At 40.3% G+C, this 27,962-nt stretch overlaps 1 protein-coding gene across 4 annotated transcripts; it reads right to left on the reverse strand.

Annotated features, from left to right (window-relative positions):
• Nucleotides 1–9: 9 nt before the first annotated feature.
• On the reverse strand, nt 10–27,944 carry LOC136433040 (uncharacterized). 4 transcript variants are annotated; one of them, XM_066424813.1, is made up of 19 exons: nt 27,467–27,944; nt 13,178–14,550; nt 12,704–12,862; nt 12,211–12,344; nt 10,804–11,171; nt 9,417–9,643; nt 8,939–9,105; nt 8,503–8,649; nt 7,862–8,047; nt 7,084–7,281; nt 5,581–6,148; nt 5,183–5,389; nt 4,520–4,662; nt 3,439–4,289; nt 2,940–3,118; nt 2,324–2,592; nt 1,785–1,979; nt 1,521–1,617; nt 10–1,337 (listed from the first exon to the last, which is right to left on the reverse strand). In XM_066424813.1, the coding sequence occupies exons 2-19, from the start codon at nt 14,548–14,550 to the stop codon at nt 1,196–1,198; spliced, it is 5,610 nt and encodes a 1,869-aa protein (XP_066280910.1). In that variant the 5' UTR covers nt 27,467–27,944; the 3' UTR covers nt 10–1,195. The 4 variants fall into 4 exon arrangements, with proteins under 4 accessions (XP_066280910.1, XP_066280913.1, XP_066280911.1 ...); XM_066424816.1 differs by having other exon boundaries at nt 27,437–27,944; XM_066424814.1 differs by having other exon boundaries at nt 27,432–27,944.
• Nucleotides 27,945–27,962: the final 18 nt, after the last annotated feature.

The following is a 27,962-nucleotide window of genomic DNA, read 5'->3' on the forward strand; positions in this document are numbered from 1 at the left end:
ACAAATCTCTTGATTTAAAATGACTTCAGTCTTTAATATCACAAAACAACTCTTTACTTGATCATATATATTGCACATAAACAAATTACGGTATAAATTTCCAAAAATATCACTGTCAAATTTTTACATCAACATTTCAAATATTTCTTGAGTAAAATGTCTTCCACTGTTCCTGTTTCTTTGAATGGAACATACTTTTGTAATCGACATCATGAAGAAACTGTTGTATACAAATTTGCAAACACTCAGTGAAACTTGTGACATACTATAGACAGCGAGAAATCATTGATATGTACATTCCATTTTGATAATAGCAATGACACACCACGACAATAGAAGTTACGATATTGCATAGGTAAAAAAATATGGAACTTTTGATTCATTTCATTTAAAAGAAGGGTGATAAGAATATTTCAGAGGCAATGGTACAACCAGGAATGATAGAGAGTATCTTTTAAAAGTTCATACAAGCACTGATATAGACAAATCTACAACAATATCAAGCATTACATTAGATATATATTTAAAATGACACTGGCTTATCAAAACACAGTGGTCAACATCTAGCTTTAGTGTGGTATAAATCATTTTTTCTAGTGAATCTTATGTCCTAGACTCCTAGACAAAAATGAATGTTAATGCTGATAAATATTCAGCTCCTCGGCTTTAGGCCTTCTTTCACAGCAAACACTCTGTAAGTGCATGTAGATGAGCTGCATGTAATGCCCTGTAGGACTGCAAATATATTTTCAATATTATCCCTCCTGAAGAGAGTAAGATATCAACTCGAGAGCTCTTTATCATACCAATTTACAAAAAGGGTGACAGGATTGCCAACAGGATCCCGTCGGTCTTTGTTGGCAGAGGTGCAAATCTATAAGAGAAACGGAGCGGCTTCGAAAATATCATTACTGCCTTAATGCATATTTCAATTGGAAAGATAAAACTGAGCCTGGCACTTGATGCAAACGTGCACTGCAGTTTGTAACCAGGAATCAGCCATCCCCAGCCATGTATTGCATCATTCAGCACGCATGCAGACTATGAAGGAGAAGCAATAAAGTAGCGATATGTTTTCTGATATCACACAGCTTGATATGTTTTCTGATATTACAAGTACACATGATAACATATTTGGCACCAGGAAAGCTCAGATAGATTTCTGACAACAATGAAAAAGCAGCTTTCTGTAGTTTCAAAGGAAGCCAGAGTTTTTAACTGAGGATTCATCATCGTACAGAGGGTTGTCAAAACTAGCAATGCTGTAGGCTGGAGCCAGTTCTGCAGGGTTGCTAAGCGACCAGCTCTCCCTCCACTCAGGATTGGACTTTCCTTTGCTGAGAAGAAAAAAAGTCAAGAAGTTTTAGAAATCCCATGACAAGTGCAGCTATCTTTGTTCATTGAGTATCATTGCTCAAGAAAGTAAGTCCTAAATTTTCTCAGCACCATAGAAAGTGGTTTTCCTTTACATAATACAGTATAATACAGTTTTCATTCTAACCATGGAAAAAGAAACTTACCCTCTTCTATTCCACACATAAATAACACCCAGGAGAAGAACAATGGCTGCTAGGCTGCAACAAATACCAATGGCTGCCTTCACTCCAGGAGTCAATCCTGAAAAGGAAAAAAATGCTTTGAAAAAAATTCTTAAACATCATCTGGCAATAATGATAAAGTTAAAGAACAAAGTACATACATGTACTTGGAAACTTTGAACATGTCTTAAAATTGCCTGCAGATTACATCAAAATAAAGGTGACGCAGAGTAACATATTTCTGACCTTGAGGTTTCCTTCTTGTTACGGGCAGACAGTTGTACGCGCAAGGCTCCACACTGTAAGTTTGTCCCCCAACAGTCAGGTACTCAGTCTTGTCCACAAACTTCTCATAACCCTGTCTGAACAAGTCCAACTGTTCTGCAGTGACTGCTTGTAGGGTAGCATTCAGGATGGTACTTCCACAGATAACCTCAGCATCTAACCATTACAAGATACAAAATGACTTTAGATGACTGAACTAAAACCAAGTAGTTTTTATGACAGTGCAATATAGGTACAATATCATCAAGTATGACTTCAACTGTCATGAATGACAATGAAAGGCTAAAGTCATATTTTTCATATAGATCAGCACAATCAGCGCTTTACTTTACTTTCACTTCGGTATAAAGTGCAATGAAGACAAATTCTTCATATCCATCATTAGCACTTGTATATGCATCAATTCTTCTCGCAAGTAATAATCACTGAGTAATAACATTTCTAACGGTTCGTTTGTATTGAAATTCTGTGACACAAAACATTACAAAACTTCTTCTTACCAGCCATATAGGTCACTGTGAATCCGCACTGACAACGGGTCTCCACTTCACTGGCCACAACTCTCTTCAGTTCCCCGAACAAAGTGAGGTTCCTCTTAAAGACAGTGCAGTTGGCATTGCCCAGTTTGACCTGGATGGTTGTGGAGTATTGCTTGCTGGGGCAGATGTTGACTTTGCCTGGTGAAGATGGAGACAGGACATACATGCTGCTTTCCCTTGTAGTGGTGCAGCACTGGCAGCGACTCAGGGAGTCATCATTGTCCAAGTAGCTGAAAAAGATCATTCATATTGTCCATAATGTTATCTCCGAATAGCAATAAAATTAGCTACAAGACTTATAATTAGAAAAAAAGGATTCAGCAGTTGTAGAAGAAGAGCAATCACATGTATGTTAATTCATTAAGACATTACAATCTTAACATGGCAACTAAAGTTTTGTTCACTGTAAAATATTCGACATTGGAATAATGAATTGTGCAAAAAGGAATATCAGTATCTTTCCTCTGATGCTTCCATGATTGTCCTTGCTTATAAACATCACACCTATAATAAACAGTGACCGTAGCATGCTAATCTAAAGCCTCACTATGACTCTTCTCTGCAGTGTCAGTCTCACCTGTACTCCTCCACCAGAATGTCCTGCCCAGGTGTCAGTGTGTCCAGCAGTCTCTGGCTGGTGACTCCCCTGTTGGTGGTGTAGACTACAGCATCCAGGAGGTTCCTTTCTGTCACGTTTGTCCTCATTGGGAAGTGTGTCTTACTCCCGTAGTACAGACCAATACCATTGGCTAGCTCCTGTGAAAACATTTATACAATGTCATACAGTAACACATTTACATGTAAATAAGTTGTTATAGGGCACAGTCAATTAGCCATAATTAGTCAGAAGACACGGGTGTGAAACTTTCCTTCTATCTGTCATAATCTGATAATCCTGGGCCCATAAAATTGTCTTTAGGATTTAGGGAAAACATCTCGACATCATATGATAACATGAATATAAAAGTCAATACTTAATAGGCAGATTCCACTTATTGCAGTTTTTGTAGTCATTAAAGAACCAGAAAAACTCAGAGGAAATCATTTGGTCAAACCTGAGAGTAGTTCTGCATTACCTTGATTACTCCTCCTTGTCTCGATGGCAACGAAACATCAGGCGGAGGGGTCCTGTTGGGGTGACCAATGAGGAAGTATCCATCTGGATCTGTTGTACCTTCAAGTTCAAGTGTAAGATATGACCTGCCATCTGTGCCGCTGAAGAAGACCAACAACAAGCCACTAACATTGGCATTTGCATCCCCTCTGAGTTCTATGAATTCTGCATCATCCTTGTTCTTCATATCAACATTGATCTCGTTGATGACCAGGGTGGGGAGCTCTGAAGGTATGGGGGAGACACAGTCATTGGGCTCTCCTGGGGTGGGGATAGTCAGTCTGAAGGAGGCAGCACTGAGCGGGGTACAGCATCGACAACGACTTATACTCTCATCTCCGTCTTGGAAACTCTGATCTTCCTGAACCAGGTGCTGTCCTGGTAACAGAACCTCCAGTAGGTGATCACCTGGCTCGTCAGTTCTACCGTACACGACTGCATCGATGATGTTCTCTGCCGTGACAGGTGTTCTGTAGGGAAAATGAGAGGCGTATCCTCGGTAGAGAGCCATTGCATCAGGGCCGTTCTGTATGAACCCAACATGTTGGATGATTGTCATGTCTCTGTTGGGCACGTCTGGTCCCCCAATCACAAAGTAACCATTCTCATCAGTTCTCTGGTTTCGCAGGTCGATCGTGTTGTAGGATGTTCCCCCAGAATCTCCGTTGTACAGGACCAGGACAATGCCATCCAGAGAGGCGTAGGACTTGCCTGATGAGTAGAGCTCAACAAACTCTGCCCTGTCCAAACCTTGCTCATCAGCATTGATCTCATTTATGACAATGTTGGGGAGAGTGCAGTTATTCCTGGAGCCTGTGTGGAGAGAAAAGCAAAGAGTGGTTTGACATATTCTTGGACTATGTCAGCAACAAAATGAGCAAGGCACCGGGATCAAAGTCAAAGGTGAGACCCCAAAAAAGCTGTCTGATTAAGATTATGTTCTTATTACATGACTTTCTGTTCAACTTGATGACCTTAGAAATGTATATGACAAAATCTGCAAGTACATTTGCAATATTACATGGCCAATGTTTTGTACTCACCAGGTGAGGGTGTGTCCAGTACAAAGGCATAAAGGTCCACTGTGTTGTTGGACAGACATCTGGAGATGGTCTCATCCCTATTCAGATGCCTGCTGTCCTCCTGGATCTTGGTCTGCCCAGGAGCCAGAATGTCCAGTAGATTCCTGGGAAATGCAGCATCATACTTAAGAACTTGGAAGCTTTGGGGATAACTCCTTTTTCTACAGTTAATTCATTTGTATTTTGTATAAGTTGTAACAGTAGTCCAGAAATTGGATAATTTTGGTCAAAAATAAGGCTATTCTTTAGTGGAGAATCAAAAAAATTCCCCCAATACACCACATTTTAAATGAACATGCTTGCAGCATGCAAAAATTTCCAATGAAGTGTCAGTCTCAATAGGTTGTGTTATCTGGTGCATGGTACTTTGAGCACTTAAATTACCCTATTACTGACCAAAAATATCTAATTTCAAAACACCAATCCTTTTTTCCCCGCTTGTTGACTGAGATCTTTCATAGTCTGCACAAAACCTGTTACTTTGGTTTAGTCTGAAATTCATCAGAAGACGACAATTCTCATCACCAAAACTAGCTCTTTGGTTTGATTAGCTTCAGCTGTAGGCTAAGATGCAGCTGAACCAAAAAGCAAAAGTTTACCAATAGGCAAACACAAAATCCTCACCTGGCATCTGCTTCTGCATTTCCATACACGACCACATCCACCAGACCCTGTGTTGTGGGTGCTGAGCCAGTGGGAAAGTTGCTGACTGGGGCAAAGTACAGTCCAACTGCATCTGGGCCGTTCTGGATGAAGTTGAAGTTTATGATGACATCTGGAGTCGGTGAAACTCTGCTGCTGCCGACAGTGAAATATCCCTGCTGGCTTGTTCTGTTTTGGAGAGAGGCACTTGATTTATAAGTAATCGAGAAATAGAAGTATAACTTTGGAAAGTACTTTTTAACCTTTAGCTCTGAAGTAGTCATTCCCTATTGGTTATAGAGTAAGCTGCAGGGAAAAGGTTAATGAGAAAAATGCTAAAGATTTCAATTGAATCATGGATGTAAAACATTGCAACAAACCTGTGTCCTGTGAGGTCTACTGTCTCATACAACACCCCTGATGCTCCGTTGTAGAAAACCAGACAATATCCATCCAGCGATGCGCTCCCAGCTCCAAGGTCAAACAGTTCTAGGAACTCCTGAACATCAGCTCGGGGCGAGTCTGCATTCAATTCGTTGATGACGATTTTGGGGGCATTGGGGGACAGCGTGGGCCATGCGATGGTGCCTGCATTTGTGGTTGCAGGTGCAGCAGAGGGAGTAGTTGAGAGATTTGTAGTGGTTGGATGTATGGCAGTAGTTGTACTTGTAGTAGGTAGGTAGATAGCAGTGCTTGTAATAGTTGAGTTGACAGTTATACTGGCAGTTGAAGTCATCGGGTTGATAGTAGCATCAGTAGTACTTGGGTGTATGGTGGTACTTGTAGTAGATTGGTAGTTGCTAGTACTTGTGGAGGTTGAGTTGTTGGCTTTAGTTGGAATTGGACTGGTTTGGTTGGTAGTACTTGCAGTAGCTTGATGGTCTGTAGTACTTGGTGATGCTGTGCTAGCGTCACTTAGGGGCATAGCTGTAGTCGTGCCATTGGTCACTGTTGGGAGAGAGCAGTTGTTAGTCACACCAACATTTATGAAGAGAATGGAAAATATTCTTCATGACATTTTGTTTCCAAAACCACTTAATGTCTGGTTATGTGGATAGATTGTCTAGTTACAACTTATTTTTCATGAAAGAAACAAAACAAAAGCATACATCTCTCTAACAGGGTAGTTTGTCTTCTCCATGGTGCTGATTTAGTTGTTGGCATGCACTAGTTTGTGGCTTCAACCTTAAAGGCATCCAGAGCATTTTAGGAGGCTTGAAACTTGAATTTAAAAAATCCAATTTCTAGTCATTCCTACACATAATAAGTTTCAATAACACTTTACCATTACATATCGACATTAAAGGAGCAAAGATCCGATGTCATTGTGTGGTGAGAACTGATAGAAAACCCAAGCACTAATAGGCTGATCCTGACTCTCCTTCACAATTAGCGGCTAGACCAATGAGAGAGTGACTGCATGTCCGTCAAATATTTGCATTTTTGTGTTTAATTTTGCATTTCTACGTTTTGACGGAGATGGGTGGGGCTATGGTATTGGTCTACTTACACTAGGCGCGTGAAACTAAAAGATCACCATGTATCTTATTTTTGTGCCACTTTTGCGCACTTTTGAAAAGAAATCTGCAGGCAAATGTGGTAAACAGTGGAATTAGATGTTAATTTCATAAAGATTACAGCAACTACAATATTTCCAATTTTAAAGCCATCAGCATCTAGTCTTCAAAAAAGAAAAACTGCTATAGAATCCACCATTTCAATTTCAACCATTAGCATGCCCCAGTGGAGACATTGAGGGTCAATAACATGACTGTTGTCTGCTCTAAAGCACTGTATAGGCTGACTAAAGTGCACAGAGCCACCTAGCTGCTGAGAATCAATTTGCAGTTTTCAGTCAACTGAACCAAAACAATCACGCTTACATGGTCTTGTCACAAGATTTGTTGCTGCAGGAGGGCCTGTTTGAGATGAGATTGTGGCTGTACAGTTATTTGCCCCCGTTGGAGTTGGAGAGGCAAAACTGAAGGATGTCGAGTTGAGCCTTGCACAACAGCTTTCTTCACATCTGCTGATACTGAAGACATCTGTTGAGGAAACAGGTACATCCACCTGATGCTGACCTGAAAAAATGTAAAGATTACTGTATTAGCCCATGTCCGTTTTCCATACTTTTCCTTCTGTCTACGTTGTATATAAAGGAAAGAATAGTATCTTGCAACTGCCTGATTTTAACCCTTGTCCTGCTGGCGATTTTTAAGCAGTTCATTTCATTTCTTAATCAGGTCATTTTCCTTAAGTTTTTCTGCGCTGCTGTGGCATAGTTACTTCGGCATTCGGTGCGTTTCGCTGCGGTGTGATGCGTTCAGCTGAAAAATACCCCCAACTCGTACATATACAGGACCCACATACAGGCTCTGTAATGTGCAACCAATACATATAGGGGTCCTGCAGGACAAGGGTTATACTCTGGACAGAGCCCACTGTATGGCTGCTGACAGAGCTAGACGGTGCTCCTTCCTAATGCCTCAAGAACCACAAGGCTCTGAAGAGAATTGACCAAGTAAGTAACTAATTCTAGTAACACTCCTGGACCTTGCAACAGGAAGTACAGTCAGTGTAACAGATGATACATGTACCGGTTATGTAATCCACAATGAAATTTACAAACTACAACAAAAGTAACAGCCATCAACATATCACCTGGAGTGAGCACGTCTAGCAGCCCCTGTGCAGGCTGGTCCTGGGTACCATAGACCACTGCATCAATCAGGTTGGTGTTGGTGACAGCCATACCAACAGGGATGGTACCCACATGTCCATACAGGGCCACAGCACCAGGGCCATGCTGTATGAAACTAGTAGTGTTTGCAGGACCTTCTTCTTGGTCTGGAGTTGGAAAAGACAAACGGTAGTCATTGAAAACACTTAACCTTCTCCCTTCTGCCTAACACTGTAACCAATAGGGAATTGGGTGCCAAACGGCTAGTTCATAATGCAAAAGGTTAAGAATGTGCTGACCATCAACCCTGTTCAAGGTTCATAGTTTCCCTATGGCAAATTTTCCTTATTTTGGTTACGAAAAGAATGTACTTTACTATGAACAGATGGATGGAGAGAAGTTACAGAAAAATATGTATTTCCTCTTGTAAGAAATGTACTGGTCCTGTTATCAACATCATCAAGTCAATGATAGTAACATATTACCCTGCATACGTTTTGAATGGCCATTTTTTTGTTCTTTTGTCAAAGGGAACTGCAAGAGTCCTTTAGAAAACAAATACGTTTCTGACATGACATGTACTAGTGCATCAAGCTGCTATGAGGCCAAAACATGTCTGTACCTTCTGACACAACCAGCTGAGGAGCCGGGTTGAGAGCTGAGGTCCCGATGACAAAGTACCCCAGGTGGTCTGTAGTGTAACCCAGCAGACTGAAGGACTTGTACACAGTCCCACCATGGCTCCCATACAGGACCACTACTGCACCATCTGTTGTAGCAGGATAAAAGGTTAGTATCCATAATCAATTTTGATCATTTGTAACAGTTAAAGAATACATAACTGATGATAGTAATTTTTTGACAGATTCAGGGAAAATTGGATCTACTGATTGAAAAAATCAGACTGCACTTCAAATTGTGATGAAATCTTGTTGCATCATAGACAGGTTGTGCTCTTTATGAGATAAAGGGATGGGGGACTCATACTACAGATCCTGCAGTATTACCATTGACAGAAAGGGGTCTCCCCAGCACCAACCCAGGCAAAGGAACCTTACCCAGTGGAGTGTTGCCTACTCCTCCATCCCACAACTCTATGAAGTCCTGGTTTCCTGTCCTGTTGTTGGTGCCCATGTTGACTTCATTGATGATCAAGGTCAGGTTGTCAGGAAAAGAGCAGTAGTTCACATCCTTGGGAGTGGAGGGGACTGACACATACTCCACACTTCAGGAGAGGAACAGCAGCACCATGGTAAGAGCGATGGTAGGAGGGGGATACATCCTCACATTATATCATCTATACTCATCACATGATACTGGCAGCACGAAATACAGCCAATTAGCCCTTAAAGACTTTGTCTTAAGATATGTCAGATTTTCATACATATTTGAAGCTCAGAGCTTTTCCACTACTGTAACAGGCACATATTTCTAACAGCCTATTTAGAAGCCAATCATTGTTATTCTTAAAACAGATAATTGTGAATCTGTTCTTGATGCAATGTCAGTGAGTAATGTGAATAACACTTCACTCACCCATATTGTCCACTACACCTTGATGTGGCACTGCCATTCCTATGCCGTGGAAGATTCACAACCACTTTGTTCCTCCCAGATGTTAAAACATTAGTCAGGTTGTGAAGGGAAGTGTTTTGACCTGAGCTGTACACCACAGCATCGACTAGGCTGGCGTTTGTGACCAAGGTACCACGCAGGAAACTTGTCCTCCGACCCTGATACAGCGCAACTGCATTTGGGCCATTCTGGAAGGAGTAGATACAAAGCAGGGTTTGAAATACCACCTAAATATGCAGGTTAGTGCAGGAAAAACTGGAGTATGGGGTATTTCTGTTGTCTACCTGCACCTAAACTGCACTAGTCTTTAAAAGTGCATGTAGATGATATGTTGGCGCTGTACAAATCTTCACTACCAAGGAAATGCTAAATAAATTCATACTTGATATACCAGTAATCTAGTTTGTAAGTGCAGGTATGAAAAAAAAAAACAATTTTGAGCCATGCATAGATGCATGAGTATTGAGATCCCCTCTAAGATATGAACACCATCGTCCAAAGTCCATTTGTCATCGATCAAAGTGCAGGCAGGCTTTCAAAGTCCTTGACCCAATTGTTCAGGCAGCCATTTTCCTAACATACAGGCTTGACTTAATGGACTTCCCTGGAAGTGGAGATGCTTGAATATTGCATCGTGATTGCCCTTGATTTGAAGGATAAAATATCTACCATACTGAATATTTATGATGTGCTTAATGTACAATATCATTAGAATATCACTGTGTCTATCTCCGTGTGAAGTATCTATGATGAAAATCTAATTGGTATCCCACATAAATGTAGATAAAGTATATGTTCGACCAAAGCGTTATTATCAAACACTAATAGATCTATGCTAACACATTGACAAAAACAATTTCATCAATCATAAAGTGAATGCAGCAATCAAATGCAAAATCTAATAATCATCTCCTGAGGTAATATGATTGTGGAGATTGTAGATAACAAGTTGTTATTATTCATCCTGAGTCATTGCAATCCAATGAAACAACAAATTGTGTTGAGTCAGCAATGGGCTAGGTCATTCAAACAGCAAAAGTTAATATTATTAAGCTTCCTTTGTTTGCTAGTCTGTTAAGCTTGTGTCTTCTCCAACTGTCCAACCTCTTTGTAAAATAGTTACATATTGGTACTTTCAAGAGTTAACCTCCCTCCCTCCAAAATAAGCACATTAATAGCCCTGGCACATCATGACTACACATGACTTAAGAAGAGACAGTAAGTTATCAGAACTACAGCTGAACTTAAGGCCTTGGCTTTCACACACTCCTTGCACAATCACTTATAATGTGTGCTTTTTAAAACATTGTAAAAGGTGTGTAAATGAACAATAAACAGCTTTATTCACCTTGATGAAGCCAGAGGCAGGTGGCTGGACTGTGAAGTCAGGCTGTGGAGTCATTCCTGTGCTCCCGATCAGGTAGAGCCCTTTCTCATCTGTCCTGACCTTGTCTACACCAATAGACTTGTACGACAAGCCATCAGCATTATAAAACACTACCACTATGCTCTGTAATGGGAAGTATGGCCTCCCCTGACTGGACAGCTCAATGTATTCTGTGTTCTCTGGAAGGAGCTTAAGCTCATTGATAACCAGAGGAGGGAGAGGGCAGATGTTTGGTGCTGCAGGTGTGGGAACAGCACCACTAGTAAAGGACACCAGGCTGAAGTGGTGCTGGGAGAAGCAGCGGGTGATGGTGCCAACAGCAGTGTTTCCTGAAAGAGAAGGATTGATTGGAACAGGGCATACATTTCATACCACTTATGTGGCCTGTTACAAAGTGATGCATTATTGAAAGAAATCTTCTTTTATATTGCTTCTCAAATAACATTGAAATAATAATTCCCTAAGATTTCTGTTCTAGCCACTGCTTTTCTACCCATAGTGTTCAAAAGGCTGAATATACAAAGTAGAAGAACAAGGAAGATCTGAACCAGTTTTAGTCTGATATCAGCACTATTCTCGTTCCAGTTTGCTCAAATGGTCACTTCCCATTGTAGATAGGGGAGAGACGTAATCTTTGGAGCCAATAGGAGCTATAATAGAGGTGGACACCAGGCTAAAGCAGCGCAGCTGTGATTGAAAGACCTGTTCTACACATTTTCGTCCTTTGGGGTAAACCTGTTCATTTGTACTGGGTAAGATGGATGAATCTAATTAGAGTTGCAACACTATTCATATGTTGTACCATTAGCAGGCATTACACCACTTTAAGTGGTTGTTCTACTGTACAAGGAACCACAGGGAACAGGTTTGGCCATGTGCCAGAACTGGGGGTAACAAGTAGTGTAAAGATGTGCGAGACGAGAGTAACGCTGTTAGGGGAGATCTATTTCAGCACCAAGGACAGGGAAATCACTATCACAGTGATAAAGTCCAATGTAACTCAAGGGACTGCTATCAAAACCATAAATGAAATGCTTCTCAGTAGTAATGTTGATATGATAGTGGTGTAATATGAGGTTAAACTAAGGAGAAAATTTGAATAAATCAGCACCAAGGACAGTGATGAAAGGCATAAGATGGCATACCTTACACAGACAAGGGTTAGTTGACTAAATCATGTTCAACACATTAGAATCATCATGCTTCCACAATGATCAGTAAGCAGAGGAGATGGAGTAAGGAAGCTGAGTTATCCAAATTACAGAGTGCTGCATATTCATGGGGAAAACTCAGAGCACACAAATATCAATCAGTCACCAGAAAAGACAGAGTAGCAATTCAAACACATGTCAAGAGTTAGTTTCTCACCTGTAGCAGCTGTAATAGCTGGTTGATCAGGTGTCAAAATGTTCAGCAGTCTATCCACATCCCTGGTCCCATACACTACAGCATCCACAAGCCCTTCTGTAGTTATATTACTGCCCACAGAGAAATCTCCCAGTCTGAATAACAACAGGAACAATAGCTTTTTTCAATGCAAACATTAGGTTATGTATCTAATTTATTGGCCATTAAACCAAAGAGAATCATTACTATCACATAGTTTGGAGGATAGAAAGGAAATTTTACACATCTGCGAGTCAAGATTCCCTCTTTTTTTCAAAATAAGCAAAAATCTTAAATTATTTTAGACATATTGCATCTGCTATCAAAATTTATATAATATGGTCACAGTGGCAGACAAATTTTGTAACAATTTATAATTTGTGTTCAAAACCACGTTTGACAAAAATACTCATTATTATATCCTCTCATTTATTAAGTCATGTTGATGACAAAAACATGATACCAGTCCTTTTACCTTTTACCATGATAAAGGGCTACAGCACCAGGACTGTTCAGGAACCAAGCTGAACTGTCAATCACGATGTGGGGAGGTGGAGTCACAGCAGGAGAACCAATCAGGAGGTACCCGTTCCTGTCGGTCCTGTTTCCAGTCAGCTCAATACTGTAGTAAGAGCTGTTGAATAAAGCAATCCCTCAAATTAGAAACAACACACAACATATATGAATGCACTGGACTAAATTTTTCTACAAAATCTAACTTCCTAGGGAATATCAAAAGACTTTTGATTGCAACACACACGAAAGGTTTGAAAGCACATCCCATTGTCTGAACAGTGAGGTAATCCAGGCAAGCAATATACACTTTGGACTTTTCTGAATTTTCTGGGTAGACATTTCTACTGGTAATGATACTTTAAAAGAACTTAATGGTGAAGAAAAAGTACACAATCCTATAATTTGGAAAGGATTCCAAATGTTGAAGTCTGACCTGCTGTTGCGTCTGCTGTACAGAACCACCACCATATTGTCTAGCGCCAGGTTTCCATGGCCACCATCAAACAGTTCCACCCACTCCTGTCCCACCTGCCTCGCACTGAGCTCGTTGACACGTACCTCCTGCTGATGTGCTACTGTACTGTCTACAAACGTCTCGTTCCTGAAGGAGCAGTTCTGGTTGGAACCACCAGGGGTGGGAGTTGCCAGCCCAAATGAGGATACATCTCGCCGCGCACAGCAGGAGCATCGGCTCAGGGAGAGGTCCACGTCTCCAGATCTGGGGCTCTCGTTCAGCTGGGGTTGCCCCGGCAACAGAATCCTCAGGAGCTCTGTGTCCACGTCGTCGTCTGTACCGTAAACCACGGCATCAACCAAGTTGTCGTTAGTGATGTAGGAACCTTGAGGAAACTCAGAGGCAGGGGAATGGTACAGAGCTATTGCATCTGGGCCGTTTTGGATCAAGTTCCTTGTTCCCAAGACAATGTCTGCATTTGGAATGTTTTGAGAGCCAATGACAAAGTACCCATCACTGTTGGTATGGTAGCCACTGAGGTCTATTGTGTCATAAGACGTATCCTTCCCACCATTATAAAACACTAGTGTCAGCCCATCCAATGACTGGTTGCCCATTCCTGTGTCATAAAGCTCCACAAATTCTGCTGTGTCTCTACCGGTCCCCGGCTGGTCAACGTTGATCTCATTGATGATGACACAGGGAAAACCACACTGGTTTGGTGCCCCAGGGGTGGGGGTGGTGAGGGTGAAAGCTGACAGGGACACAGCTCTGTAGTTACAGCATCTACTCAGGGACTCATCCCCTGTGGAATGCCCGGGGTCCTCATGTGCAGCGAGTTGTCCTGGTGTTAAGCTGTCGGTCAGTTCTCTGTCATGGCCAGCCTCCTCTCCATAAACCAAAACGTCCTCAACATTGTCAGTCTGGATGGGCATCCCTTCTGTAAAGTTTCTTCCCTCTCTTCTATATAATACAGCAGCACTGATCCCGTCTTGAATGAAAAGTCCATCATTACCAAGAGGCAAGTCTGGGGTTGGGGCAATTAAACTGGAGCCGATGACAAACAAGCCTTCTTGGCTGGTCCTATAGCTGCTCAAGTCCCATGCTCCATACGCTGTATCTGTTACCCCATCATATAGAACCAGAACTAGGTTGTCTAGTGATGTATTCCCTCTGCCACCATCACTCAACTCTATGAAGTCCAGGTTGTTATCTCCAGGACTGTCTGTATTTACCTCGTTGATAAGAATCTGACTAGTTGTAGGAGCAGCAATCAGTAGAAAACATCCTATCGCATACACAAACGGAGAAGCCAGCTTCCCTCGTGGCTGCTGCACTGCCATCGTGTACATCTGGCAAAAAATAAATATGGCTGAATTATACAACAGCATTATCATAATTGTAATAGAGTGACAGAACCTTGCAATTAGACATTACTTCTGATCAGTCCATGCAGCAGAAAGCAGTTATGATATTCATGATGTCATCAAAGAGGTACATGACATATGGCTTTTTATCCTTTGATTGAATAACAAAGGAGACAAAGTAGAGCCACACTCTCAGGCATTACTCAATACTAACATTATGGTTTTGATACACGATTACCACATAATTCCTTATGACAATGATATACAGTCATGAAAAATGATCCAATTAGGTAGTGTTCAATCAACTTATATCCTCTTTCAAACAATTATGTTCATCTTGTGTACGAGAAAAGCTGCTGGATTGGATCATAACTCACTTCAAGCATCACTAGATCGATAAACTTGTTTTAATCATGGCTTTGGGAGATGTGATTTGCTTCCAATTCATGAATATGAATTGGAATTTACTTGGAGTCTGGAGGCTAAAAGAATACAGTCAAAGCTGCACTAGTGACCACCTCTGCATTAGGACCACCTGGCCACTATAGCCTCCTTTTTGCGTTGACCTAATCAAATTAGAATCCTGTCTATAGTGGCCGCCTGTCTACTGTGACCAAGTCCCCTGAGTGGTCACCAAAGACCTGTTTCACTGTACATATATATAAAAAAGATCCAAAATTATACAAGATTTGAATTTCTTGTCCTTGCCAGAAGGAGATGCCTTTGGCTTTGCTCCAACATAAATCCTGTGCTCTGAGGTTGATCTAATGTACATAACACTCCATTACCTCCTCTTATTATGTTTTGACCATGAAGCTGGAAAAGTCAACCAAGGAAATTGCCCCAAGTTGTCAAAGTTGTATATCAAAAAGTAAGTAACAGAATTAATCGGCAAAAAGGAACTGACAAATGTCACAAAATTGGATGCCATATTCACAATCAGTCGGTAAACATCTTTTTTTGTACATGTCGTACATAAAGTGCAAACATCCCAAAGAGAAGCCTGTGCAGTAAGAAATAAATTATACACAGTACTGTACATTGTGACTACGAGCACAAAGCCTGCAAATACCCTGGTATAAAAGTGAATCTGGAATCATGTGCAACAATAATCCTCTTCTTGATGACATAAGATCCTGTTGTTGGACCATCTTAAATTTCTTACGACATCCAATATAAATTCAAAGGAGTCCTTCTGTCATTGACTTGATTTTAGTTCTATGCATGATAATTCTACAACACAAACGAGAAAGGAATGTTGTTGATTTATTACACCATACAGTGTAAATCTATAGCTAAGTCTTCTTTCATGTCAAAGGGACTGATGCTGAAATAAAGCTGAATCCTTGTGAAATCCTTGGTTATATTTCTGAACAAAGAAGCTGTCGAAGAAAGATGCATCTGATTTATCATGTTGGGTTAGAGGAGACAGCAACTAAGTCAGAACATCAGCCAGGATAGGGGCTTGCTATTCATCATGCGATCTCTGTGCCTGCTTGAGGGAGCGATCAGCATTGCTTCAGTTATAGAACTTCTGATGTTGTCATTTTTCCTTGCAGCAGAGGCATTGAGAGAGTGCTTTCCACAATGATAAATTGCTACCTGAGGCCTCACAAACTTGACTCAATGGCTGCCATCTTCAGAAGATGGTAAGTCTGACATGAGACCAAAAAAATGTTTGACCATGGGGTCAAATTTATAATGTGCTTTTTGTCAGTAATCCTGAGTGATTTGTGTTTTCAAACTGAACCAGAGGACTGGCAGAGATTTTCCCAATTAGTACAGCATTGTTATATTGCTGCCTGGCTGTCACAAGGAAATTCAAAGATGGTGCTTTTCTTGGAAACAGACCAAAATGAATGCACACACGAATGTCATCCATAAAACCAATACTTATGCCTTTGGCTGCTCTACTCTTACAATCTACCGATCATGGTGCGCCCCAATCATACGAAGATCTTGTGAACTGATCTTGTCAGAGTGAGCGGGCGTGAATGATTCTTAAGTCACACACTTGAATTTTTTAAGGTCATCCAGAGCGAACAATACAATCATGTAACACAACGTGGAACATCGTCACCCAAACTACTACTGGGTGCTAATTATTAGTTCACCTGGGCGGCAAAAAGCTCATTCTGCAACAAAGAGATCCCAACCCATCCATGATAGATTGGGTACCAGGTTACACTTCTGACTGCACTGTTTTTCCTCATTAACATAATGTCAAGACATCTGTGAAATTTTGAGGGTCAACACTGCAGAAATCAAAAGATCTGTTCCTAATTTCGAAAAGCTACATGTAAGTTGCGATCATACCATTATGTTTCTCCATACTGCCTTTGACGTCTCCTGTATTGACTCCGAGTGTACGAAGATTAATGTAGTTATTATCTAGTTTCAGACAATTCACCATAGGGAACAGGTTGACAGCCCATTCCTAATAATGGCATCTTGGGTTGCCAGTGGGATATACTGGGGCAGACAGATGCAACACTTTTCAATGGCTGTTGCTATTCAACGTAGCAGAGCATAATGGAAATGCAGAAGATATATATTTGATGCTCATTCTGACTACTATTTGGTTCATAATTCATAATACATGTGCACATATTAAGCAGATAAAACCTTTTAATGGTTTGACGGCACATACAGTAGGTTCTATTGTATAACTTTCATACCTTAAGAGACCCCTTAAGTGCTAAGATGCCGTGAGAAGTATGCCCATGTGTACACCACACTTTCCTAATGGAGGGTCCTCTGTGGTGTTACCATGGCAACCAGCATCACCGCTGATCATCTTCATCACTCCATTTGCCGTGAAAGTCGCCCAAGTGAGAATTGGGTCCCAGAGCGCCCTACTTGCTGTAAGCACTCATTTTCTGGCCAGCAGTTCCTGAGCATCAATCTAAGCCGTACAACTTATGCTCTGCATCTATCAATGCTATCAACCCATGGAACTGAAGGGTTATATCACTGAATAAGGTAGAAGTATAAAAGCTACTTTCTTTTACCTGTTGTTCCTTACTTCCTCCAACAGTAGCCCATATTTAGTGGAATACTAGATATAGGTATCATGGTAATACATGTATCCCTTGAGAATTTTTTAGGAAAGGTTGCCCCTTGGCCCCAAATTGGCGACAGCTTACAGTTGATATACCATAGATTCTGTTTTCTCAGTTGACCTGAATTATGTAAACTGTATGATGAGCATTAGTAATGGAGAAATTCAAGATCAGCATTTTAAAGTAATTTTAATGAGTTGCACAGTTTACTTTTAAATTATCACTGAAAATGTTATGTGAGCATCCTATAGCTAGCACCTATACCATCATTAACAGCCATGATAATGATACCAAATTCTACAGTTTGTTAACGTTCCTTCACATTGGTAGCTGCATAATGGAGTTATACCTGCACAGTACCGTAGCTGAAACTAAGATCATGACCTTCCTCACTCCACACTCTGTGAGTCTGTCTCTCCAATTTTCCTCGCATTCCCACTGGTAATGAGACTTCCAGGAAATATGCTTCTGTGTAATACAAAGGAAGACCATTTGGGGCAATGCCGGCATTTCTTATGTTCTCAGAGGTGAATTGGAAATTTTATGGATCACTCTATGGATCACTCTATCACCGTCTGCAGTGATATGGTTTTGGCTGTAGCATCCCACATTGTTTACTATAGACATTATACATGTAGTTTGACTTCCTCCACGGACCTGTGATTTCATATGATGGTACCTTCTCAATTTCTAAAACCCACTTTGAATTAATTCCCTTCATAGTAAAAACCACTCAGCTGAAAACAGATCTATCTGCAAGCTGTAACTGAACATTTTTACATCTTTGTCACAGCAGATGACAAAAGAATTGCTAGCCATAATCATTGATTCCATACCATTCCTTATCCAAGTCTTTCTGCAGCAAATCTTCCTGTAACCAGTCCTTGGGCAAATCAACCATTTCAAAGCATACACTAAGTTCAACTTCCTCTAGGGATGGACCTAAGTGCCTAAGTGGATCAAATGAAATAAAGACTTGTAACTCCACCAGGACTGGAACTGGAGACATCTTGCAGCACCTTCGAATTCCCTTCATGAATGCAGTGAAAGTATGGAATTCATATAACTGCTGCACATGATTGATGCCATGAAACTTCCCAACACAGAAAATCAATTTCCAGATATGTGTGATGACTGTAATTTGAGAGTCCAGGCCTGTGTAATCAACGTGCCATTAAGAAGGAAACGCTATCTGCATCGCAATATTGGAATCTCACGCTTTCCTGAGCCATTACATGTACACAAGAGACTTTGATGTCTGACTGGAATGTTTGCCATAAACGTGGTAAGTACACCTGCCCACATAATGCAAGCTGGCAAATTGAGGCCACTTTATTTTGCCTAACATGTGAATCTATCGACCTTCAATAAAGAATCCCACATCAGCTTTCAGGCACAAAAAAGGATATTTCTTTACAAGAGTTTAGATGACTTTATTTGGAAATTTCTCATGTACCTACAATACAAGACTAAGTATATATCAACATAGAATATGAATGTTTAAGATGAAAAATTCACCATAGTTTAGCATAAAAGTCAGGCCACACACATTACAGGGCTTCATTTAATGGACACAATGGCCTTATGTTTTTTATCTATTCATTGTTTGCTTCAAGTACTTGTTACAAGATAAGAACCACAACTCAATTTGGTTTTGATAGACAGACAGTACAGATAAGAACGATTCAAATAAGACTGTACAGGGGTAGCACAATGCAGGTGCATGCATGGCTATAAAAGGTAAATAATGAGGTCGGTTCCCATGCAGTATGTAAATATTTCATATCTAGTGAATTATCTATAGTTAATATTTCAGAAAATGCTTCTTCCTACTTTGATGGGCCTAAAAACTTGGCACTAAAAATCATATCATCAAATTCCAAATCGTCAAGTAAACATAATGAGGCAAGTTTTATATACAGTCACGTATTTCACACTGTGACTGTCAGCTACAACCTTTCACAATACCAGACTAATTGTACCATGTCACTAATCATGCCATCCAAGAGTTCATTACTTCTGGATAGAGACCAAAAGATATTGTACATACCTTTTTGTTTGTGGTTCTATGCCTAATGTCTGCTGTGTGTCATAATCTCATTTCTAAACCTGTTTGATTGTATCAAATGACAGTTGTCCTGGCTGTACCTGGCACACAGGGCACTCAAGGTTGAGTCACACTGCACATACATGTAAACAGGTGTGGCACGTCCTGTACCTCACCTGGTGAAAGGACTGGACCCACCTGTTTGCACACACCTGTGTAGTTAGCCTCATACATACACCTACTTCCCTATAGCACTTTCTCTTCTACCTCGCCAAGTCACGTACAGTACTGCCCAGTACATGTAGTTATAAAACATGTATCCTGGGAGTATCTACACCAGACAGTATTTATGATGGGGGATAAAGTGTGGATACAACATGGTACACGGTCTTCAATTATATGAGGTGATAATAGGCAGTCTAAGCTGTAATGGTAAAGAATACTACAGTAATATGATGTTAGCACTGTGAACAAAGAATTTTATCCAGAGAAGACATTGAATTTCATTCTCCATACTTGAGTATGAAAACAGAATTTTAGTGTGATTCTGTATATGTTATTGTTAATGTACATATTCGTCCATGCTCAATTATGAGAATAATAACATAGCCTGCCGTAGTTGCTATAAAACACATAATATAAATCCCAACCAAAAGTCAGGAACAGGTGGTAATTTCATGCCAGCGTTACTTGGACGAGAGTCACATAATAAAACCCAGATCTATTTCCTGCCTGCAAGCACCACTATTAAACTTCAATCCTGTCATTTGCTTTATATTGGAGGCAACAGCTTGAATCCCTTTTCATCAGGAATATTGTCATCGCTTCAGCTCATTGGGAGTGTTCCACTTTTCTGTCAGGTGGTGACAGCTGGATGTTTGAAAAAGCTTTGATGCAGAAGAACACTGTACAGCTGTCTGTCTCATGTTGGAGAAAATACACCTACCGTAGAAAAAACTTAGACAACATACATTTCTCAAAAGGGGCCTGCGCCTTAGACTATGCATGGTGTTATTATCTAGCTTATGCTAAATTACCCTTGTTTTCTACCTCCTTAATTGTGAAGATAGCTAGATAACTAAGGAATAGTAAGAAAGACTCACCTGCTTATACCACTGGATACTATTTTATCAAACAGTCAGCTAATTCTATCACCTATGACTGTTCAATGTCAACAAACTTATCTCTGGTTGAACTGGTTTCACTTCCTGACTGATAACAGTGTTTAGTCTATCAATGCATGACTGTTCTGTATTTCCTGAAAAAAAAGTGAGACTGACACTGTGAGCTTGAGGACCCAGGAGACATGACAGACTTTCTGATTTATCTGCCATCCATGGATGAACCAATAAACTATGATGGGTGATCAATTGTTAATTAACACACAAGACATTGGGTCTGGGAGCATGATAAAATAGTATTTAACTTTATATGTCGGTCTTTGTAAGAAAATCCTAACATAGTCAATTTTTTTCAGTTTAGAAATCATAACATGGTGATATATTTTTTTTAAAGGAAAAATTAAGAAGCAATTGTCCCTTCCAATTTGGATCTCCAATATGTGACATGTCGTTTTGGCATTTGAGGGGAAAATTTGACTTGGTCAGCCTCCTGCAAACATGCTGCATCCACAATATTGGGCGGTGGGTTGATTTATCAACTTGTCAGGGCTGATTTGGGATAACATCGCTTCGCAGCAGACCTGTCGTTATGCTCCAAAAGTTTGATGTTCACCCTGCCAGAGACAACCTATTGTGAAATGTCATCACATGGGTTTTCATTAAAACTTGCAAGACACCAATTGAACAACATCTGTTTCAATTCATGCAAGTTTAGTTAAGTCCTGACTCTCAGCAAAACTTTCAATGATCTGTCATCCAAGAACACAACAACTTGAATACTAATCCTTTGGCCAGTTTTATTCTAATGCATTGAAATATTATTTTTCCGGCTGATATTGTGTTCTAGTGGCTGCAATTTTCCAACACAGCCACAGAACTTCCTCTGTAAAATTTACACGCTTGTAATTTGCGTTTAAAAAGGAAGCTGCAAGGTGGCAACTTGTTTTCACCCAACTTACTTAGACACAGCCTTTAAGGTGGTACCGTGAAATCAAAAACCATGAATAACCTTCGGAAACTCCCTTAGCTATCTTCAAGTTGTTCGCTCAACAAAGGTTGATGAAACATAACCAACCTCCAAAATCCTATTGCTGGAGGAAATGAACTAAACTCATGGTCTCCCTCAGATCAGGAAATGAAGGTTTATGGACTGCCTCCAAGTCAAATCCTGCATTGAGACTAAGTACCAAATATTGTACTTTGGCCAAGCCCAGGTATCTGTAACTTAATACCTGGTCACTTATCAGTTGAAAGCACATTGCTACACAGGTATACAAGAAAACTGGAAGTAACTGGAAGGATAGAGGAAAGTGTTACTTCCAAAATGTCACCATCTGCAAAGGCAAAAATGTATAGCAGCATTTTTTGTCACGTATTATATTTTTGCAATATGAATCAAAGAAGATATGCAAGACCATGTTACATTCAGCCCACAATCACGCATATGAAAGATGAAGCTGATTTTGTGTGGGCAACCCTGTGCAACACTATCTAGAGTTTTCAAAAAAAAAACATATACATATAGTCTCCTCTGGGCTGAAATGAATGGTCTAACAAAGTTAAGACATCCTAAGGATAGAGACTAATCACAATACCTTGATCCTTAATGTGAAAAATGCTAGACCTGCAAATAAAAGGTTGATTAAATATTGACTCTAAAATCATTGCACTATTGAGGAAAATATATCTACCAGTCCTTTAATAATGAATGATGGGCTTAAGGCTCTTGGTTGAGTACATCCCAGCAGACCCTGCTTTTGTTGGTGCTACTTTTCAGACCTGTTATGAAATGACAGTGACAGAGTGTTAAGGCTAAAGGAATTTCTGCCCTAAAATAGATACTGGAAGAACTAACTTTATATCAGACATCATGACGAGAAATGCCATACTTAATTCATAGTCTAGCCATGAAGTGATAACCACCTAATGACAGATTATTTGGAAATTCTATTGGAAATCCATGTCCAAAGGAAAATGATGACAAAAACAAACAAACAAATAGATAAACAAACACTATTGTACATGTTTAAAGAGATATCACAGTATGAAGATAGAGAATATAGAAAATCTTTCAATTAGTTTCCTGCAAAATTCTACAAAATTCTGTATCAGAAATAATAACTTGTAAATATGTTAAATTTTATTGACTGAATTGCTTGGAGGACGCAATCAGGCTTGTGAATCTGAGCTTAACCTCTGGTGTGCAAAACAATGTCTTAACCCTTAATTAACCAAAACAACTTTAGAAGTCTAGGATTGCTATTCTACAGAGTACATGCTCAAGGTTCAACCGCCCCTGCCCCATTATCCTGCCCACTAATGGCACAGCACATCCCTGTAATATTACACCTTCATATACACAAGTCTGGCTTCCTGACAAGATCCAAATTCCATGTATTGATTGAGGCCCACTGAGGAATAGTGCATGTAATTAGAGTGGGCTAAATTGGACACCGTGGCATGCCTCTTAACCCAGTATTTCTCCACTTCAGGCAAACAAACGCCTAAATTTTATGATGGCTGTACATATTAGTTTATCACTTTGGGCTTAGATTTTCTGGGCTGTAATTAGATTTCGCGCAAAGACTTAGAGGGCAGAAAAGTGAAAAAATACCTAGAAAAGATAGTATTGGATTACAATTTGGCACCATTTGACATGATTATCAAATCTAGCATACAGAAAGGTGAATCATCAAATAAGGGAAGAAGTGATTACCAGTAGTAGATAGCTTGAAACATGATCATATCAGAATGGGGTTTTCAGGACCAGAACACTAATGACGTACAATTTGATAAGGCCTTAACGATTTTCTTCTTTGCTTAATTGCTGGGGAATTAATGCCCCAAGGCAGTGTCAGAACTAATGTTGTCAAATTCTAAAGGACAGGTTTGTTTACCTCTCATTTAACTATTAAACAGCCTGTCATTTTTGTCAGTAATTGGAGTCATTCTAGTTGATGAAATAGTGAAATCTCTGGCAAATAATCAAACTTTGATTGCTGTAGAACTCATGGACGATGACTGGCTGTTCCACAAATCACCACGCAGCCAGGGATTCTACTACAGTCTCAGACAGCTAACACAGCCAGCATTTCCCAATCCTCAAAGGTCTGAAGAGCTACAATTTAGTACAAACTTCCTCAGTACTGGAGCAATCAGCCCTGTGTGCCTACCACCATACATACAAATGGCCTATTTTGGAGTGTTGTAGATGGACATCTACTCCTTGATGTATTACATGTTCCACTTCTTGTCTTACACGTCAGATAAAGGTGCTGACGAAGCTCAGGAGATGTAATAAGTAAAGTGCATGTCAGTCTATCAAGCCTTACATTAAAGGTCTGCTTGTTACTGTGGTGTCTTTGTCGTGACGATAAAAACATACCACTACTTTTATGTCAACAAGAGGGATTGACCGGATGAATCAAGCTAGAAATTAGAAGTTCATTAGGGAAAAGCCCCTTTGAACCTAAAACAACTGAGAGCTACCATTACAGCCAATCAATAGATCACCTGCAGCCAGGCATTAGAAAGAACCAACTGGCAAAGTCCAATCTGCTATGCATGTAATTATGATAAAAGTAAACAGTTTTACGACCCTTCCAGTACATTAAGCCCAGTGCAACTTAGAGTTAGAGAAATTATCTCGCAATTGCTAACAGGCTCGAAGATTGACACAGTCAAATATGAAGTTACTGTTTTATTAATTGCAGTGTCTACATATCAATGTGTAAGATATAGGAATTCACAGCCATACATAGTTCCTCACAATTTTCAAACTATCCCTGAATACAACTTACTCAAGCACATTTGGAGCTTTGTATTTTTCAGGTTGGAGAAACGATGATCATTTTCCAAATCTCATGTACATTCATTTATTGATTTTCTCCACTCCAAGCAGAAGGACTCTTCCATCATGATTCAAAAGTGCTACCTCCACACAAACCCCCCACTCCTCACTCCCTGATGAGGGTGCGTGCATGTATCAATCGGCCAAATGGTTTTCAGCATACAGGTAATAGACTTTTATGGATTTTCCTGGCTTTATGGCCGAAATTACAACTGTACTATTGGAATTTACAGTCCAGTAACAACACAGATCCAGGTCGTCTCCTCTTTACTGGACCTGCATGAACAAAATGTGCCTGGACATGTAATTTTTTACTGTCTTTGTATTAACATTACGCTACTACTGTACTACACATAGTAAGTCATAGAACAAACTGTTCCTTTTATCAAGGGATGTTCCAAGAAACACAAAGTAGGGGGAGCTCTAGCTGCTTGATTTTTTGTTAGTTTTCTTCAGTATATTCTTAATGGGCTGTCTAAAACTTATAAGTCCTGCAGTTTACAGGAATCAGAATATGCACTGGAAGCAATAATCTATCTACAGAAGCAGTCATTGTAAAATTGAAGAATCTGTTATCATATATGTATCAGATAGTTATCTAGTACAGTTTTCATTTTCCAATATTCATTATTCAATATTCATTGTCATTACATGTGACCAATTGATGTGAGGGGCCTCAGGATAGCTCAATAGCTGTCAGTCCTCATCAAACAGGGGCGTCATCATGGCACCCGTTTGATGATAACTGACAGCTATTGAGCTATCCTGAGGCCCCTCATCAATACACTAACAACACTGTATCATGGCAAAACAAAACTACAGTAACAATTTTCCATACTACTCACCATAATGAAAAATGTTAGAAAATAGTAAAAAAAAACTATCAGGAAGACATGACAATACAAGAGTAGTTTCAATACAGTTCTTTACAAAATGTCTGTACATTGCCAATACAAGTACAGAACAAAGATAACTTGACCTCTTGCCCAGACCATCAATATTCTCCTGTGCCCCCAAAATCTATTGCCAGGGAGACCCTCAATAATGAGAAAGTCTCCCTGTAGTCATCTCAAAAGGCCTGTGGATCAATGGAGGTCATTACTGCTGTGCCACGTCCTCAGTCTAACAGGTAAGAAAATCACATGGCTTAGCAGAATGCAGGTCTCCCAGGAGCCAGGGAAAACTGCTGGGACTGGGCCTAATTATGATCACATGGGGCTGGCATGTTGGAGGGGAACGATGAGGTAGACAAAATGTTTAACTTCACTATGTTGGGAAACTATGTAAGTGTGGTCAATTTTTACTGACTTAGTGGACACAGTTTCCATCCATTTACTGGATTCATTCATCTACTCTTTCATTCTCCTACCCACTTGCTTACTGCCTTATTCATTGCTCTCATTCACACTCACTCACTCACTCACTCACTCACTCACTCACTCACTCACTCACTCACTCACTCACTCACTCACTCACTCACTCACTTCCAGACTGCTTTACATATACGTTACTCACATAATCTTACATCATTGCTGTCTATCTCTGCTCTACAAGGCAGTGATGTACCCTAACAGCTGGAGGGTGTCCACTGACTATTCCAAACTTGAAGAGTGGCAGGTCCCGGCCTGGAGTAATCCCTAAATGTGGCGCCTATTTGCTCTCTGCTTATCAGTTTACAATAATATCATCAGTTAGACTGGACTTTGGCAAGGTTTATTTAGGATGGGATTTGCTAGATAAACCTAGACATATTGTCTTTCATCTTCTGCAATTCAATCTTTTGAACCTGATGTAGAAGTCAGAAAATGTTGAAGTATGCTATCGTGGGATTAAGGTTTTCCTGTGGATTGTTTCTTGCACACATTACTTAAGTATCTAATGGAGGTGATTATCATCTAGTCTTGAACAAAACAAATTTTCCGACATCCTTTATTTCACCTTATCTGCTGTGCCACATGGCTGGACTCCAATATACAAGGAACTTAGACTTACTTAGTGTAATAGAATGGCTGTGACCCGAAATCAATGTATGTCTTGATGTTATAAATCACCCTAAGATAAAACCATGGGTCCACAATAATTCTGTAACCTGGCAATATGTCTATGACGAGAATTGAATGACCCAAATAACAGCAGAACAATCTGTAACAAGAAATCTACAAGTAATGTCAAATACTGAGAGAATGTATTACACTGAAAAATCTCCTGAATTTTCTCTTACTGCAAACTTAAGATGATGTTGTCTTTTTATTCTATGAAGCTTTGTTCTACAACCTGTAAATTCATTAATGCCTGGAAAATATATCTTAATCATTAATTATATCTGTTCTTTATAGTCTAACGTTAGATGCTATGTTTTGCTCTTTCTGTAAATATTTGAAACCACACAGTTTCCCTTTCTGCCATGACCTTACATTAGAAGGATGTTGCTACTTCCTTTAATTGGTGAGCAATTGAATGTCACGGTTCATATAACTTTACCATGTGTTTGCTCACCTGAGTGCCAAATAAATCAAGAGTGCCATTTAATCATGAGTGAAGTAAACACAGCTCTTAAATGGCACAAAAATTCTCGGGTTCCCCAGTGCTTCATTATTACCTTCGCCAATGGAATAAGGTTGTGTTTTGAGTACCGTTTGCTTGTGTACACGTTACTGTCTGTTTTGTGTATTTTACTAGTCAGGTAGGAAATGACATGTTGTGACACCACAACCTAACGTTACATGCATTAGAAGAAAATAATACCTGTCCATAATCTTTATCATTACAAGATGAGAAAAGTCTACCTTACAGGTGTTCTATCTGTCCCGGGCGGCCTCACCTTGCCTGCACCAGGCCACTCCTCGGCTCCTCCTCCACTGCCCACCACGTTACGTGTCCGTCCTCACGGTCGCGTGCCAAGAGGGATACAAGAACAGGGTTTGAATCCCACTGGGAACAGAGCCCTGCACGCACGGATTGAAACAGTTACAGCTGAAGCACAGCACGACCGTACGTGTATGTACACGTCCCCTTTTATCGTAAAGGAAACCTCAATTTTCCGCGGATTGGAAGTTGTTGTCCGCTGTTGGTCACGGTCGGCAGGGTTCCATAAAACACCACCAAAATTTGATGTAGAATGTCACAAGGTCAAGCACCGGGCATTCGCGGCTTCCCGGCGACCAGAATATATCTTCTGTCATGCGGAACAGTGGCTGACATTGCCTTGCTGGGCGAGTGAGCGTGGAAACTTTCTTCCCAACACAAGACAAGCATGCAAGACGCGCGCTCAATTTTGTATCTCCTCCCCGGAAGTTGTCACACTGAAGAATGTGGGA

Source organism: Branchiostoma lanceolatum, chromosome 4 (assembly GCF_035083965.1).
Source record: "Branchiostoma lanceolatum isolate klBraLanc5 chromosome 4, klBraLanc5.hap2, whole genome shotgun sequence".
NCBI classification, from domain to species: domain Eukaryota; kingdom Metazoa; phylum Chordata; class Leptocardii; order Amphioxiformes; family Branchiostomatidae; genus Branchiostoma; species Branchiostoma lanceolatum.